General features: G+C 35.3%; 1 protein-coding gene across 1 annotated transcript; it reads right to left on the bottom strand.

Annotated features, from left to right (window-relative positions):
- Nucleotides 1-562: 562 nt before the first annotated feature.
- Nucleotides 563-1,543, bottom strand: LOC141509795 (olfactory receptor 2AJ1-like). The gene has a single exon (XM_074219583.1). It carries the CDS (start codon nt 1,541-1,543, stop codon nt 563-565), a length of 981 nt encoding a protein of 326 aa, XP_074075684.1.
- Between the last annotated feature and the right edge of the window lie 14,916 nt (nt 1,544-16,459).

Raw genomic sequence — 16,459 nt, 5'->3', positions numbered from 1 at the left:
TAATATTGAACAAATCCTGCATCACCAAATCCCACTTTGTCATAATGTATTATCTGAGTGATAACTTGCTGTCATCAATTGGCTAAGATTTTATTTATAATGTTGGCATTGGTTCCTTCCCTCTACATATGAGATGGTCGTCTAATGGAGAAATTGAAACATTAATCAATAGCATTATTCTTGGTATATATTATACCACAAGTCACAAAATGAATTCAACAAATAAATAGAATGGTATAGAGATTTTTCTTGTAGAGGCAAATATTTGAATTGATTGAGTTGATTGTGTTCTCTATTTGAAGGCATTAAGGGGCAATTGGGCTGTCTAATGGATAGAGCACCAGCTCTGGAATCAGGAGGACATAAGTTTAAATCTGCCCTTAGTCACTTGATGTTTACTTAACTATGTGACCTTGGGAAAGTTACTTAATCCTGTTGTCTTGCAAAACAAACAAACAAATAACCAATAAATGTAATAAGAAGCATCATTTTTGTGGTCAACCATTCTCTCCAGGAAATTCATGGATGATACCTGGAATAATTTCCACACATTTTTAATAGGTCATCCATGAGCATTCAATCTAATTTTAAATGAATTTTCATTTCTGTGAATATGTGATTTTTCTAAAACCTTCTTTAGAGCACATAAGACATCTTTATTTCTGAGACTGTAAATGAGAGGGTTGAGCATTGGAGTGAGAATAGTATATGAGATAGCTAAGACCTTGTCCTGACCTGGAGTATGATAGGACTTTGGTCTCATGTATGTAAAGGCAAAGGATCCATAGTATATCACAACCACAACCAGATGTGAGGAACAAGTGGAGAAGGCTTTTCTCTGTGCCTCCATTGACTTAATATGAAGCACAGTTCGGAGAATATGACCATAAGAGGCAAGGATACTGGAAAAGGGAATTAGGAGAAAGAATACAGCAGCCACAGAGACTCCTCCTTCATATTGTGATGTGTCAACACAGGAGAGTTTCAACAATGCTGGAACTTCACAGAAAAAATGATCAATGGCCCTGGTGCCACAGAAAGGGAGCTGCAATACATAAATTGTATGAATTGTAGAATTGATTGTTGCCCCAAGCCAGCATCCAGCAGCCAGAATGACACTGATTCGGTGGCTCATAAGGATGGGATAGCGCAGTGGGTGGCAGATGGCTACATAGCGATCATAGGACATGACTGCGAGAATAAGGCACTCAGCACTCATGACGACGATATAGAGGAAAATTTGGAACCCACAACCTGCAAATGTGATGGATTTCCTGCCATATAGGAAGTTACTGATCATCCTGGGAATGATGTTGGAGATGTTCAAGATATCCATTAATGAGAGATGGCTGAGAAAGAAGTACATTGGAGTGTGGAGGCGCATGTCAGTGTGGATAAGAAGAATCAAGACTGTGTTTCCCTTAATTGCCACCATAAACATGATGAAAATAAGTGTTAAGAATAGAATTCCATAATGGTTTGGGTCCAACAATCCTAATAGGATGAAATCTCTACCAAAAGTCTGATTCTTTTCCATCCACATCTGTATCATTTCACTTTTTCACCTAAAGTCCAAAGGACAGGTTTTAGCAAAGGAAGAAGACTGGATGAGTATGAAGTCTTTGATGGAGTCAGTTGCTACAAAATGGTAAGTGTCGACAAAAAACATTGAGTCAATAATTTTATACGTGAATTAACTGAGTCTTTGGGATAATGTTTTCATTGACTACCTGCTCAAAATCATAAGGATATATATGTATGTATGAATGTATGTATGCATCCCATTATGTTGTTTTCCTATTTGAAAATTTAGCTTGGTAGGCAATCAGGACACTGATTCAGACTCTTAGTTCATCCTGGCCTTTTCTCCAAGTTGCATTACAAGAAACATTTTTAATGTCCCTGGAGAAATCAGAAACCAATGGAAATTTGGGCTGAACTGTTTGTAAAATATGCAAACATACCTGATTCAATAGAAAAAATTTCCCTGAGTCAATGAAGGATGGATTTGTTCATATCAGTATCATGATCACTTTCTAAAAAATTACTTTTACTTTTATCAAACAAAGCAAGTATTTCTATATTTTAATATATTTAAAAGAAAACTGCAAATAAATTTTGTACAACTTGCATTTCCTTTTAAATATATAATCATGTAAACATATTTTTCCTTTTTTTTCTTCCTTCTGACAAATTTGTCCTATAAATTACTGCTATTATTAAAATCAAATTGATACATATCAGTGAATGTGGAGGTTTTCTTGACCAGGGAGGCAAGAACAGCATAAGAGACAAAATTTTCCCATTATGAGCCTAATAAAGGTAGCACAGGCACAAGCTTATTGGCAGCACACAGTTTATGAAATATTGTGAAATAAGATGTGAGGCACAGTTCTAACTCCTCTGTCTCCTGTCACTGAATATACCTAGTATGTATAAATTTGTATGCACACACATACTTTTGCTATTTGTAATATAATGTTGGGGCTGCTACATGGAGCAGTAGATAGAACATTGACACTAGGGTCAGGAGGATCTGAATTCAAATCCATGATCAGACAGTTAATAATAATTTAGCTGTGTGACCTTGGTCAAGGCACTTAATCCCACTGCTTAAATAAATTTAAAACAAGGAAATATAACAATATAAGAACTATTATCTTTTAGAGAAGATACTCATTCTTGTAAATTCCATACTGTATTTCCATAGTATTTAAATTGTATTTATTTCATATTGCTTGCAATGTTTTCTCCATAATCTGGTAACTTTGAAACTTGGCTATGATATTCCCAAAAGTTTTTCCAAAGGATCTCTTTCATATTGCGAATGATAGATTTTTTTCCTAATTCTTTAAATTCCTGTTGTAGAACATTGGAGTAATTTTCCTTTATAATTATTTTAATATCATCAGGTAATCTCCTATTTTTATACCATATCTACTTGATCTCTTTCTTCAGATCAATTGTTTTTTCTAATATGATGTCTTATATTATCTTCTATTTATGTTATTTGATTACTTCTTGATGTCTTATGTCCTTTAATTCCTCTCGGCCAATGCCAACTTTCAAGAAATTATTTTCTTTCCTTAGATTGTGTATCCCTTTTTCCAACTGTTTACCTTTCTTTCATTTTTTACTATTATTATTTTTCTCCTATTTTTTCCTCAATCTCTTTTATATGATTTTTGAATTCTTTTAAAAGTGCTTCCAAGATTCCTTTTGGGGCTTACAACCACTCTTTGGTTTTGAAGAGTTTTTTTTTTTTAAACTTCTATCTGTCTTTCAATATGAACTCATATCTTCTTTGCCACCAAAGTAGCCATCAGTGATAAGGTTATATTTTCTTTGCTTATTCATTTGTATTTTGTTGCTTTCTTTTTCATAACTCATTGTTATAATTCATTGTTGATACCAAGTTGTGGATGATGTTTCCCTCAGCTGTACATCCTGCTCATTATTTTCTGTCCAGAGAATCAAACTCAAGGACTCCTATCCTTCCCTAAACCTTCCTCATAGTCCCCAAAACATTCTTGATCTCTGTGGTTTTGTACTCACTGGTCATATCCTCCATTCTCCCCGCTTAAGACATGCTTTGGGGTCACTTTTGGTCAGCACTGTTAGGGTTGATTTCCCCAAATAGGACAATATTGGGTAGAAATAGTTTTAATCTACAATTAAGAAATGAACATTTCAGATGTAAAAGCTATTGAGGCTGTGAGTGAGGTGAAAGTTAACATGAAATTTCTTGAGTTCAGTCTGCTTTCCAGTGGAGATGCCCTTAAAGCCACCTGCTTGTTAATACATCGGAGGTGACTTGGAGTTGTCTACCATTCACTCCGGTCAAAACCCAAATCCTTGAAGTCCTGTCTCTTGTGACTCCTCTCAAGTTACTGTAGGAGAACAATTACTTTACACCATTATTTTTGTAGTACTACATTCATTTCTTGCTGATATTCTATGGGTTTGAGGACAAAATATGCAGAGGATTAACATTTCTGATCTACTTCACCATCTTCTCACAATGCCCCTTCCATAGCATCATCATCATTTTTGTAACAACATCATTATTATCATTACCATCATCATTATTATAGTCATCATTATTTTCATGATCATCTTAATATCAATTCTCTTATATTACATCTTAACATCTTCAAAATATGAATAATTTAAATATAATTATTAACTTTACAACTGAGAAAACTGGGGAGAATTAAGGCTGAATTCTTCTTTTTGGTCCCATGTCTAGTAAATGACAAAGGAAGAATCTCATTGCTGGTCGATTTGAATGCTATTCTGTTCTTAATCATCTAATTAAAGTAGGATCTGTTGTGGGCAGATGGCAGATGAAGACAGAAATTTCTAGGCTCTACAAATTTTCTTTAGAAACAGGTGGAAAATCACCATGAAATAAGTGCTGAGTAATAAAAATAAGAGTAAAGCTCTTGTCCTCTTCATACACCTGGAGAAGACCTCAGAGAAGAATTCAAGGGATGAGGTTTGGTCTGAGTGAAGTTTAATCATCTCAGGACTCCACTGAATAAACAAACAGTGGGCCCTGAGGGAAACTGGTAAGAATTCAAGGAATTTCACATAATATTCACAGCACTAACAATTTCAAGAAAGAGCATCTTCCAAATTGTCATGTGATGAATAGCAGATAACTGAAACTAGAAGGACCACCTACTCTTTCCAGAAGCCAGTTCTCATAGTACTGCCCAGATATAATGCCTTGATGGCAGTTCTGCTGAGCAGGGGCCAGCATGAACTACACACATGCACACACACACACACATTAATATGCACACATACACAGGCAGACACACACACACACATATATACATATATATATATATATATATATACATAAACATATTCACACACAGTCACACACACATGCAAATTCATAGATACAGAAAGAAAGGGGTGAGCTGGCTATCATGAGGAAAGCTTTCTTTATTTTATAACTCTCTTATAAACTGGTTGGGAGCTTAGTTCCCTGAATTATTAATGAAGGATATTTTAATTTAAGTGTTCTTTGAGGGAGTATCAATTGATTTGTTACCTTTGAACTGGGGCCAATAATAAATAATAAAATGAAAATAAATGAGAGGTGTTCATACTGGGTTTTGACAGAATGCTCAATCACACTGGTAAATTACATTCACAGTATTCATATAATCTATCAACTCTGCAACCATATCAACAAGGTAATCAGGTAAAGATATCCAAATGGTGTTTTAATATTCTGGAAGGAGCCACGATGGTTCTGTGTGATCCTTGCTTTCATTTCTAGATGTTTATTTAGGATACCATAAATACATACAGACTTGCATTCATATAAATATACATAATATATAATTCACACTTGCATACATGTGCATTTTAAATTTTCCTCCTAGAACTCAAGTTATGCTCATACTTTTGTAGGTTACAGATTATATTCTCCTCCATTTTTTTGAAAATTTGCCCAACATTTGTCTTCTGATCCTCTGGTAATTAGCCAATTACCACAATATTTCCAATGACATTATTATTTATTCAAGAAACTTAAAACCCTTTGTTTTTAGCTGGGATATAAGTCATTAGAGAGGCACTAGAGCATAGTAGAAATACTGCCTCAACTCCTCTCTGTAGTTGTCTAGATATGTGACACTGATGAAATCACTTAACTTCTATAAGATTATTTTCTCCACTATGAATTGAGGCAAAGGTACCTTACAGAGTTGAGATGAGCAACCAACATAAAGTAAGGAAAGCTCTTTGTAATCTTTATAGATAGAATGAATCAATATTTTGTTATGGTGCTTGTTCAGTAATCTGGTCATGCTCGAGCCCTGGAGACTCCATGGACAATCCATGTTTCTATCATCTTCTATCCCTGAAAGTCTGTCCAAGCTCATGTTTATTGCTTCCATGACACTTTCTATTCATACTATCCTCTGCCATCCCCTTTTGCTTTTGCTTTAATCTTTTCTAACAGCACATTATTTTCCAATGTCTCCCCTCTTAAGATATTATCAAAGCTTCAGTATGAGTATTTGTTCTCACAGTAAATAGCCTTTGTCTAATTTGTCTAATATTGACTGATTGGATCTCCTTGGTGATCTCTAACACCTTCTGGAGCACTTAACTTCTACTCCAAACCTCAGAGCTATGCATTATTTTTAGGAAAAAAAACCCATAGCTTTGATCATATAGACCTTTGTCCACTGGAGGAGGAACGAGCATACCACTCCAGTATCTTTGCCAAGAAAAGTCCAAATAGAGTTTTAAAATTATATCAATATTAACTATGATTATTTAAGTAACCTTAATTCAGTTCATGAAGGATTATCTCTTTCTACATGTTCAACTTACTAACTCTGACTACAAAAACCCTAATCATTATTTTTCTTCTCTTCTTTCTAGCACTAAAATCATCAACCTTGGTAGAAAAAAAGCAGAAAGACACATATACTGAGGAGCTCTCACTTCTCTCCATTGACAGTGATTATGATCTCAATCCTGCTGAGTAGTAGGCTTCCTTTTTCATTTATCTTATTCTTACAGTCAGTATAAGTGAAACTGTTTTAGTTGTTATCCTCACCAGCTTCAAATCTTTGTTACCTTTAGGAGCATAATAGATTCATAGTCTTATCTGGTCCAAGTACTTAAGTCCTCCAAAATACCTTGGAAAGGGTCTTTCAATAAATGTCATTGGGAGAAAAAAATAAGGAAATTGAATTTAGTTGCTTCCATTTCTTAGTCAACTTTTAGTAAAACTGAAAAGTTAGCTAGTTATACCTTCAGGATGTACAGCCTCCTCACACTTCCCTGTTTCTCCACACATTGTGCTACTATGATATCACCTTCTCAGACAACTGGACTCTTTGCATCCATCCTTCTTAACGATTTTTAAAGCCTACTTTCAGGGAAATACCATTGAGTCATTCATGAAAAAAGGATACGTTAGTTGAAATGTCTCTCAGCATTTTTTCAAGAAAATTTTTGAGAAGGTGAGAAAGTAGTTCTGTGGAGATATCATCCTACATATTGGTTTTATAGAATATGTTGATCTGACTTAAATTAAAAGTGAAAAGACTTTTTTCAAAATTATTGACATATTATATTATGAGAAAACAATGCCATAGAATTGTGTTATAGTTGAGAGGGCCTCATATTTGGAATCAAGGTGAAGAGGGTTTAAAGGAATTATCAAATTCATATTAGCTATGTGGTTCTGGAAAAACTATTACAGTTTGCAACACTTCTGTTGTAAGTTCAATTCTCAAACTCACTTGTAAAATTAATAAAATTAAGGCATAAGATTCACTTTTGTCTAAGGTTCCCCCAATTCTAAATCACTGATTTTATTTTTAAAAAGTCAGAGAATCCATATCAATAAATACTACTAGTATATTTAAACATTGCAAAGTCCCTGATGTTTTACATAATTGATCAAAATCATAGATTCTGAGGAAATGGCTGTATAGTCCAGCAACCTGATTCAAAATAGGCCACATCAGTACAAAGATTGGCCAAAGCTATTCCTAGGTTCTAACTACTTGATGAAGATTATTAGCTCGAGGCCTGCCCTTGGATTGAGCTAGACCACAAAGGATTAGAATTCCCACTTGCTCATTGCCTTTTGCTGCAATGTCTTGTCCTTATTCAACCATGTTGAGTCCATTTCTGCTTGCTGCCATGACCTTAGATTGAATCTAGAGAATACTAAAATAGATAGTGGACTTGTTCCATTGAGTGAAATAAAATAACTTGTTCCTAGAGTTATTGTTTCAGCAAATTCAAAACCTGTGCTTCTCTACTGTTGACAAAATATAATAAAAACTTCTTAGCCTGGCATTTAGGGCCACTAAAATTGTGGTTCTAATCTCTCACACAGTCCCATTTCACAGTACTCCCCACGATAATGTTGACATTGTTATTTGCAGTATAATGAACTTTGAAAAGGGAATATACAAAGGACATACTGCACCTCTCTCCCAATTCACCTGGACCTTCCTCTTACTACTTCCCTGGCAGGTGTACTCATAGACCATGACATGTGCCAAGCATGGAGATCCTTTTCTCTATAAGTAGAAATTCTCCTCGTTCCAGTTCCAAATCTACTATTGACACTCTGCCTGGATATCTTTTCTGCTTTGATTATATTCTACTTGTCTGGCTGCTTGATTTGTTACCCTTTTATTATGTTCATAAACGCAATATTGAATCAAGAATCATATATTATTTGTCTAATGTGCTGTACTAAGCTCTATAAGAAGGGAATAAAATGAGAGTCTACCCTCATCCAGTCTAACAGCTGTGAGCACCAACCTCATGCAGAACATGGACTTAATGCATATACATGGAATTTCAATATTTTATGAAAATATTCATTGAGTCAGTTGCTGTAGGTAGGCACAGCCTTGGCCCATTTGATCAGCATCAGAGAAGAATAATTTTTCACTTTCTCAGGTTCCTCATTTCCCCCTATCCAGAGCATCCTATTCCATGAATATATTACTACACAGTCTAACAGCAGTGTTATCTTCCTGACTTTAATAGAAATTAGGCTCCATCATCAGTCACTGACAGTTCCTAGGCTAAAAGGAAAGATATCCATCAATACTCAGTCCTTCATTTTCCCCATATTAAATTGGACCTTCCCTCATACAAGGATAAAGAAATCTTTCTCCCTGCAGCCAATGCATTTAATTGATTGAAAGGAATAAAATAATGAAGAAACCAATCAAATTGGTGGGGATCTGGCAAAAGGTCCCTGCATTTTGCCCTCTCCTGAGCCAGAAGTCAGGAGAAGCTATTAAATAGATGTGACCATTTCCCCATTCTTTTCTCATCTCCTGATGTGTCTGTCTTCTGCACACTTAACTCTGACCCTTCCAGAAACTAGAATTTAATGATTACAAACATATAAAGTATGTAAAACATTACTTTCAGGGAATCTCTAACATTCCTCCCAACTCTTGTGTCCTAGGAATCAGAGGTCTTGATAGCATAATGTATAAACATTTTAGGGAAAGTCTTTTATTTTAAAAGAAAGAAGACATATCAAAGCAAGGTATTGGGAAGTATGAACTGATTTGAATGAGGTAGTTTTCTGGCATTAAGAAGAAATTAGGGAACTACTTAACTCCTAAAATGATCTCAAAGGTCTTACTCAATTCTTGACTGAGGATTCTAGATTAACTAAAACGAACCATTCAACCTAATGGAAATAGTACTTAATTTGAAATGAGATACTGAATTCTGATTATCCTGGTATTTACTACTTTGCACATCAGCCATACACCCTATTTTGTAGGGTCTCAATTTCTTTGTATAAAAGCAAAGCTGATGGAAGGAGGGGGGAGGACTAGGTGAATCCTAAGATCCCTCTTACTTTTAACTCAATGATCCTACTGCTTTCAAGGATACATGGCCCATTGGAATGAGATCAATGTTCACACCAGGCTAAGCTCATTTCCTGACTGTGTGACCCAGACTATTCCCTTAACCTATCTGAGTTTCAGTGCTTTTGACTTTAAACATGAGGTTAATAATAATTATTCAACATTTGCTGTGAAGATCAAATGAAATAAAGATATAAACAGTCAATAAAGAAACATTATTTTTAAAAAAGACATTAAATATACCTGCTATTGCAAGCCTTACAAATGACAAAACACTGGTGCAATTCCTGTTATTGTTGCTACTAAAGATTTTCCCTGTGTTCCAATTCTTTTGAAGATGCAAGAATGCAGCCCAGACATCAGCCAGATCATTATCCTAACTCCTAAAATGTGCTCATTCTTACTATTCCTGAAGACTGCAGTACACTAAGAGATCCCTTTGAAATCTAGAAAATTCTCAATCACTTGAGATTAACTAAATGAAGAAAAAAAACACTGATACAATTGATAACATTTTTTTTCTTAATCATTTTTTTTAGGAACTTGCCTGATCAGAATGGTCTGGGGGAACAACCACCTGAGAATGGAGAAAGTTAATGCTGGTGCTGGTTCTTTATCTCTCTCCAATAGAAATATAAAACCCAAGGATGCACGTGACAAATGGGCTACTGTTGATGCAAATATTTCTTTGTAGCTCCTAATCACAGAAACAGTCACCTTTGGGATTTATTATGGGCCTTCTGAGAATCCATTTTTTCCTAGCTGTGCCTTTCTCATTTTTATGGACTAATTGGATTTTTTCTACAGACCCATGAATAGATAATTCACCAAATACCTTTATAGAAAGTGACAAGAGGAGGACAAACAGGATGGTGCAGGACTAAAGAAAATAGGGATGCAGGGAGACCCAAATGTTTATTCCACTTAATTATCACATCGATATCAAACTTCAATATTTATAAAGAAAAACTCAATTGATTCTCCCAGCTACTATGGCTTGTTGCTATTCATTTATTTCACTCGAGTTTGATTCATTGTTACACGATCTAAGGTTTTCTTAGTGAGCATATTGGAATGATTTACCCTTTCCTTTTCCAGCTCATTTTAGATTTGAAGGATTGTGTAAAATAGGTTTAAATTATTGACCCAGAGCTTCATAGCCAATAAGTGTCTGAGATCTGATTTCACCTCATGAAATGAGTCATCCTCATTCCAAGACCAGTGAAGTGACCTATCTTCTGTGACCCTTAGATAGAAAACACTTGGATTAGGGGTCTGCAAACAAAAATCTTGAGTTCCTCACCAATCCCAGAAGGCAGTACTGCCAGAAGTATGTATGTTCTTTATGGGACAGATAAGGACAAGTGGTAATTTCGTGTTCGGGTGCTGGTGTATCCAAAGGATTGTTTGAATGAATTATCTTCTTAAATTTTCTTTGTAAATAAATTCCTTCCCAACAAGGTCAGAGAAATAATTAGAGAGAAAAGGAAGGGTCATGGTCAGGAACAACTCAGTGTTCATCATCCTTATGTTTAATGGTGTATACTCTTTTATGTAATAAGGAGAGAAATGCAAACACTTACAGGCATACTCTTCCCAAGATCACCTTCATCATTGGAAAGAATGGGTTTAAACACTGGACAGTGTTTCCAGAGCATTTGAGTAATGATGCATTCATGAGGCAGGAGCATTTCTCAGGACTTACTGAAACTATATGGATTTCAACTCAAATTGACATAGATTTAATAAATGTTTGTCGTGTGTCAGATATTATGCCAGACCCTGAATAAGCCCGTAAAACAGAGCCTTCTCTGGAAGAATTCACATACCAGGGGAGGTAGTTAGTACATAGCCCATGTCCATGTAACAAAGTCCACAGAATATGCTAAGGTATACAAAGAGGTTTGTAGAGAAAACATGAATAATTGATGGCCTCAGAAAAATATCATAGGTAGGATGGCACCCTAGAGCTGTGAATTGAAGGAAGTGATTTTATTTTTTTTAGGTTTGTGCAAGGCAAATAGGGTTAAGTGGTTTGCCCAAGGCCACACAGCTAGGTAATTATTTTATTTTTTTTTTGCAAGGCAATGGGGTTAAGTGGCTTGCCCTGGGCCACACAGCTAGGTAATTATTAAGTGTCTGAGACCAGATTTGAACCCAGGTACTCCTGACTCCAAGGCAGGTGCTTTATCCACTATGCCACCATTGAAGGAAGTGATATAATCCCCCAGGCAGAACTGAGGAGCACATGCAACCCATGCTAAGTTTGCGAACTGAAAAAATGTCTTCCTAGCATTATTATCCTAACATACTAATACCTGTTTGGCTTCAAGTTTTCTGTAAAGTTATTTTTCAATTGTTTTTGACATTTATAATCCTTTTTGGGGTTTTCCTGGCACACATCATGTAGCAGTTAACCATTTCCTCCTCCATCTCGTTTTAAAGATGAGGAAACTGAGACAAAAGGGTGAAAAGATTTCTCCCGAGTAACATAGCTAATAAATATCTTAGACCACATCTGAAATTTCATTCTTCAGACCTGCTTCTCTATTGACTGTGTAATCTAGCAATGAAGTTTTGGCTTCATATCAAAATTTCAATTCTTAAACTCCAATGTTGCTCCTTTCTCTTTATAGGCATTTTATTTTAGATGAGAAAGCATGTGTAAAATTAAAGCCTTTCAAATCCTCCAATTAAGAAAATTCCTAAGATTTACACAAATAATGAAAAGAATTTTTATATACATGTACTTAAATTTTAAAACTTATATATATATAATAATGCATATATATATATATATCTTTCCAATGACATTCACACAGTTATGTGATATATAAGATGTCTCCCAAGACTTTTTTTTTTAGGTTTTTGCAAGGCAAATGGGGTTAAGTGGCCTGCCCAAGGCCACATGCATCTAGGTAATTATTAAGTATCTGAGGCCAAATTTGAACTCAGGTACTCTTGACTCCAGGGCCAGTGCTCTATCCACTGCTCCACCTAGCTGCCCCAAGATGTCCCCAAGTCTTGATGCCCTTTTGAGACACTGTCGTTTGCATTGAAAAAGTTCCAGAGAAAAGAGAAGAATCCCTTCACTAGTTTTGTGATTTTTAGAATTTTCTTAAAAGTATCTATAAAAGTAGAGTGTGGACTTATTCCTTTATTATGTGAAATTCAAATCCCTATGTGTTTTGTAGTTAAAAATCATTGAGGAAAGTACAAATGAATATAGTTAAAGGAATGGAGATTTTTAAGGAATCAAAATGACAGGTCTTTATGTGGAGACAGAATCTTGGCTTGTTTGATGAGTCAGAAGGAAGTTAGTCACACATTCAAAGATTCTCTTGCTAGAATCAATCAAATAATATGAAATAATTGAAATTATAAATTGAATTTCTTTAGTAACTGGGATATCTTAGCATACTTTATCTTGGTCTTATGTTAAATGAAATTTAGTACTTTGGCTATATTAGGAAAGTTACTAATTTTTGAAGTGGTTTTAAGCAATGTTATCTGATTTGTAAAAAAAAATAGGGAAACCATTTTCCTAGGTCTTAGTAAAGTTCACTTGTTATAAGGCAGCATTTCTTTTAAGGTAAATATTATAATTTGCCCTATAACTAAATGTAACTTCTTCATAACTTTACATCATCTTTTGTTGGGAAATACAACAATTTTCTGAATGGGTATTTAACAAAGTTAAAAGTCACATGATTTGTTAACCAATTAATTTAATTGGTAATATACAAATGAACTCTTTAAAGTCTATATTTAAAAGGAAATCAATTTAAGGTTATATGAGCATTTTGATAATTGTGAAATTGTTAACTTAGTTTTTTGGGGGTTACCCTACTTAATTTTTAAGGTTAAAAATATAAAATTATAAATATTTGATAAAATATTCTTTTAATGAGGATTACTTTTATTAGATGCCTTTTCTCTCTAGCTAATAAAGCTGGGTCACCCTAAAAACCAGTCCTCTAAACAAGATAGTAATATACTTGAAAATGTTGTGTGGCTACTTTTGTGAATAATTTGAACTTTTGATTTTAAGGTATGTTTGTGTGTGTGTGTGTGTGTGTTAGTACTGTAAGGCAGGTAGGTGTCACAGTAGATAGAGTATTGGCCTTGACGTATGGAGAATGGGATCTCAAATCCAACTTCAGACATTTGACACTATTTGTGTGACCTTTGACAAGTCACCTAATCCTGATTTTCTCCCATCCAAGGTCATCTCTAGTCATACTGATTCATATCTGGCCATGACACTCAGAGGACTCCAGAGAAGAAAGTGAAGCTGGTGACTAAGCACAGTCCTCCTCATTCAAATCCAGTTCATTTGCATGTTGTGGCATCACCTCCCTGATATCAGGGTATTCTTTGAGAATGAAAGATAAGAAATATCAACATCAAAAAACAAAAGAACTTTAATTCAAAAGATATTATAAAATCTTTCTGGGTGTGTGGATATGTTCATGTTTGAGGTAGATTGAATCCTATCATCAGAAAGTGAGTAAAGTATTGGTTTGGGGATCTTAAATTGATTGACCAAGTTTTTGATTTCAGAAGAAAGGATAAAAGCTGGAAAATCATATTCTGATATCAATCGTTTTGAATAAATATGCATATATATGCTAAATCATTCATCTAAAACTCTGCTTGGCAACATTTAGGAAAAGTATGACCTGTCATCAATTAAGTTCAATTTCTAGCACCAGTCTAATTGAAATGACAGTCCTACATTATGAACTACTCATTTTCTTTGTTTAGGTTTAATTTTTTTTATTTTAACATTTAGTTTATTTATTTGTTTCCATAATACTACAATAGTCTTCTGTAAAAGCACACATAATCCCCCCTCCCCTCAGAAAAATAGAGAAAACTCAAGAAAAATAAAATGAGAAAAAATGAAATACTTCAGTCTGAGATACCATCATCTCTATCTCTTTATTATAACACCATTAGAGAAGTCCCTGCAATGTTTTCCACACAGATACTATTGTTAACATATTTCTCTTCATTCTCTTCCTTCCCACTATCGTTTATTCTATTCTCTCTCAACTTTTACCCTGTCCCTTCTCAAAAGTTCATTGTATCTGACTACCCTGTTCCACAATCATCCCTTTCTTCTATCACATATAAATCCTTTCCCTTCCTCTGTCCCCTTTCTCCCATCCCTTTCCTTTCCTTTTTTCTCTGGGGTAAGATAATTTCTAAACTCATTTCAGTGTATATGCTATTTCTTCTCTGAGCCAGTTCTGATGATCATGAAAGTTCCCTCATTGCCCCTCAGCTTGCTCTTTCCACTCCATTTTTCTTGCCTCTTTCACATAAATTGTCTTAGCCCATTCTACCTCTCCTTTCCCTTTCACCCAAGACATTCCTTTCTCATCCATCAACACCATTATTATAATGTATTATACCTTCATACTCAGCTCCTTCCTGTGCCTTGTCTATCCTTCTAACTGCTCTAATAAATTTAAAGGTAGTTATGAGTTATTGATATCTTCTTCCCAAGCATTAAATTACTCAAAATTTGCCCTTCTGCCCACCCTCTCTATGCTTTCTCAGTGTCTTGTTGGACATCAAACTTTCTGTTCAGTTCTGGTCATTTCAACAGGAGAGTTTGAAAGTCCCCTATTTCATTGAATGTCCATCATTTGTCCTGGAAGGGGATGTTTATTTTTGCTGAGTAGTTGACTCTCTTTTGTAATCTGAGCCCCTTTGCCTTCTGGAATATCATATTCCAAACCCTTCAAGCTCTTAATGAGGACTCTGTTAAATCCTGCGGAATACTTAGTGTATTGTATTAAATTCTTTCTTTTTATGCTGTTTGTAATATATATTTTTTTGATTTTGGAATTCTGCTTCTAGGGTAACTGCAATTTTCCTGGAGAATTTCTTTAAAAATGGAGTCTAGGCCCTTTTCCTGGTCATGATTTTCAGTTAGCCCAATATTTTTAAAATGATCAGGTGTTTTTTTCCAATGATTTTCTTCTAGATTGTTTTCATTCTTTTTTGTGAGAATCATCATGAGAATCATTCTTTGAGGATCATCATGGGAATCATTTTTGATTTCTCACATATTCATGAGTTTCCATTAGCTCCAATCTACATTTAAAAGAAATTACTTCAGAGAGTTTTTTAAACTTCCTTTTCCATCTGACCAGTTCTTTATAAAGTATTCTTCTTCTCACCAACTTTTTAGACTGTTTTTTCCAATTGACCTAAACTAGTTTTTAGCATGTTATTTTCTTTTAGAATTTTTGTATTTCCTTCATGAAGCTGCTTACTCAGTTTTTGTGATTTTCTTTCCTTTCATTGCTCTCATTTCTCTTCCCAATTTTCCCCTACCTGCCTTACTTGAATTTCAATTTTTTTTTGAGCTCTTCCATGACTTGAGACCAATTCTTGTTTTTCTTGGAGGCTTTGGATATGGAAAGTTTGACTTTGTCATCTTCTGACTCCATGGGACTAAATTAAATGTAGTCAGTTTCTTTTTCTTTTGTTTACTCATCTCCCCAGACTATGCCCTGATTTTAACATACTTCCATGGCTTTTGTGTGTTTTGGGGATAGCCGCCCCCACCCAGGGACCTCATTTCCATCTTATGAAAGACTCTAACTTCTCTCCTGGCCTGTGATTTGGTCTGTGGATAATCACAAGCCCTCCCTTCTACCCATGAGATGTGAAGAGAATCCCCGCTAGACTATGGCAATAGGGGTCCCCAGATTTCAATCAGGGTCTAAATATGAACCAAGCAACAGAGTTCAGTCTTGGGGATAAGGAAGAGACCCCAATAGTCTTTCCTGACCCCCCCTTACTGTCTGTGAGATGAGCACTGTGGAAGCAAGTGCTGTGGGGATCCACAGGCCTGCTTCCAGTTCTCAGAGCCAAGTCTGCACTGAGATTTATGCTGGCCTGGGCTTGTCTGTCACTCTGGTGGGAAAGAGTTTTCCACTGACCTTCCAAGTTGTCCTTGGTGATCTCTGAGAGATCTGGAAACTACACCACTTTAAGACCCTGGAAGACTGGAGCTGGTTAGCTCTAATATGGTGTTGTCAGGG

This window comes from Macrotis lagotis, chromosome 1, assembly GCF_037893015.1.
Source record: "Macrotis lagotis isolate mMagLag1 chromosome 1, bilby.v1.9.chrom.fasta, whole genome shotgun sequence".
Classification (NCBI taxonomy): Eukaryota; Metazoa; Chordata; class Mammalia; order Peramelemorphia; family Peramelidae; genus Macrotis; species Macrotis lagotis.
Note: the sequence above shows the minus strand (reverse complement) of the source record. Positions and strands in the feature narration are given on the sequence as shown.

Bases quoted from the DNA above. Each gene is read 5' to 3' on its own strand.
- LOC141509795 (XM_074219583.1), bottom strand. From the start codon at position 1,543: ATGTGGATGGAAAAGAATCAGACTTTTGGTAGAGATTTCATCCTATTA.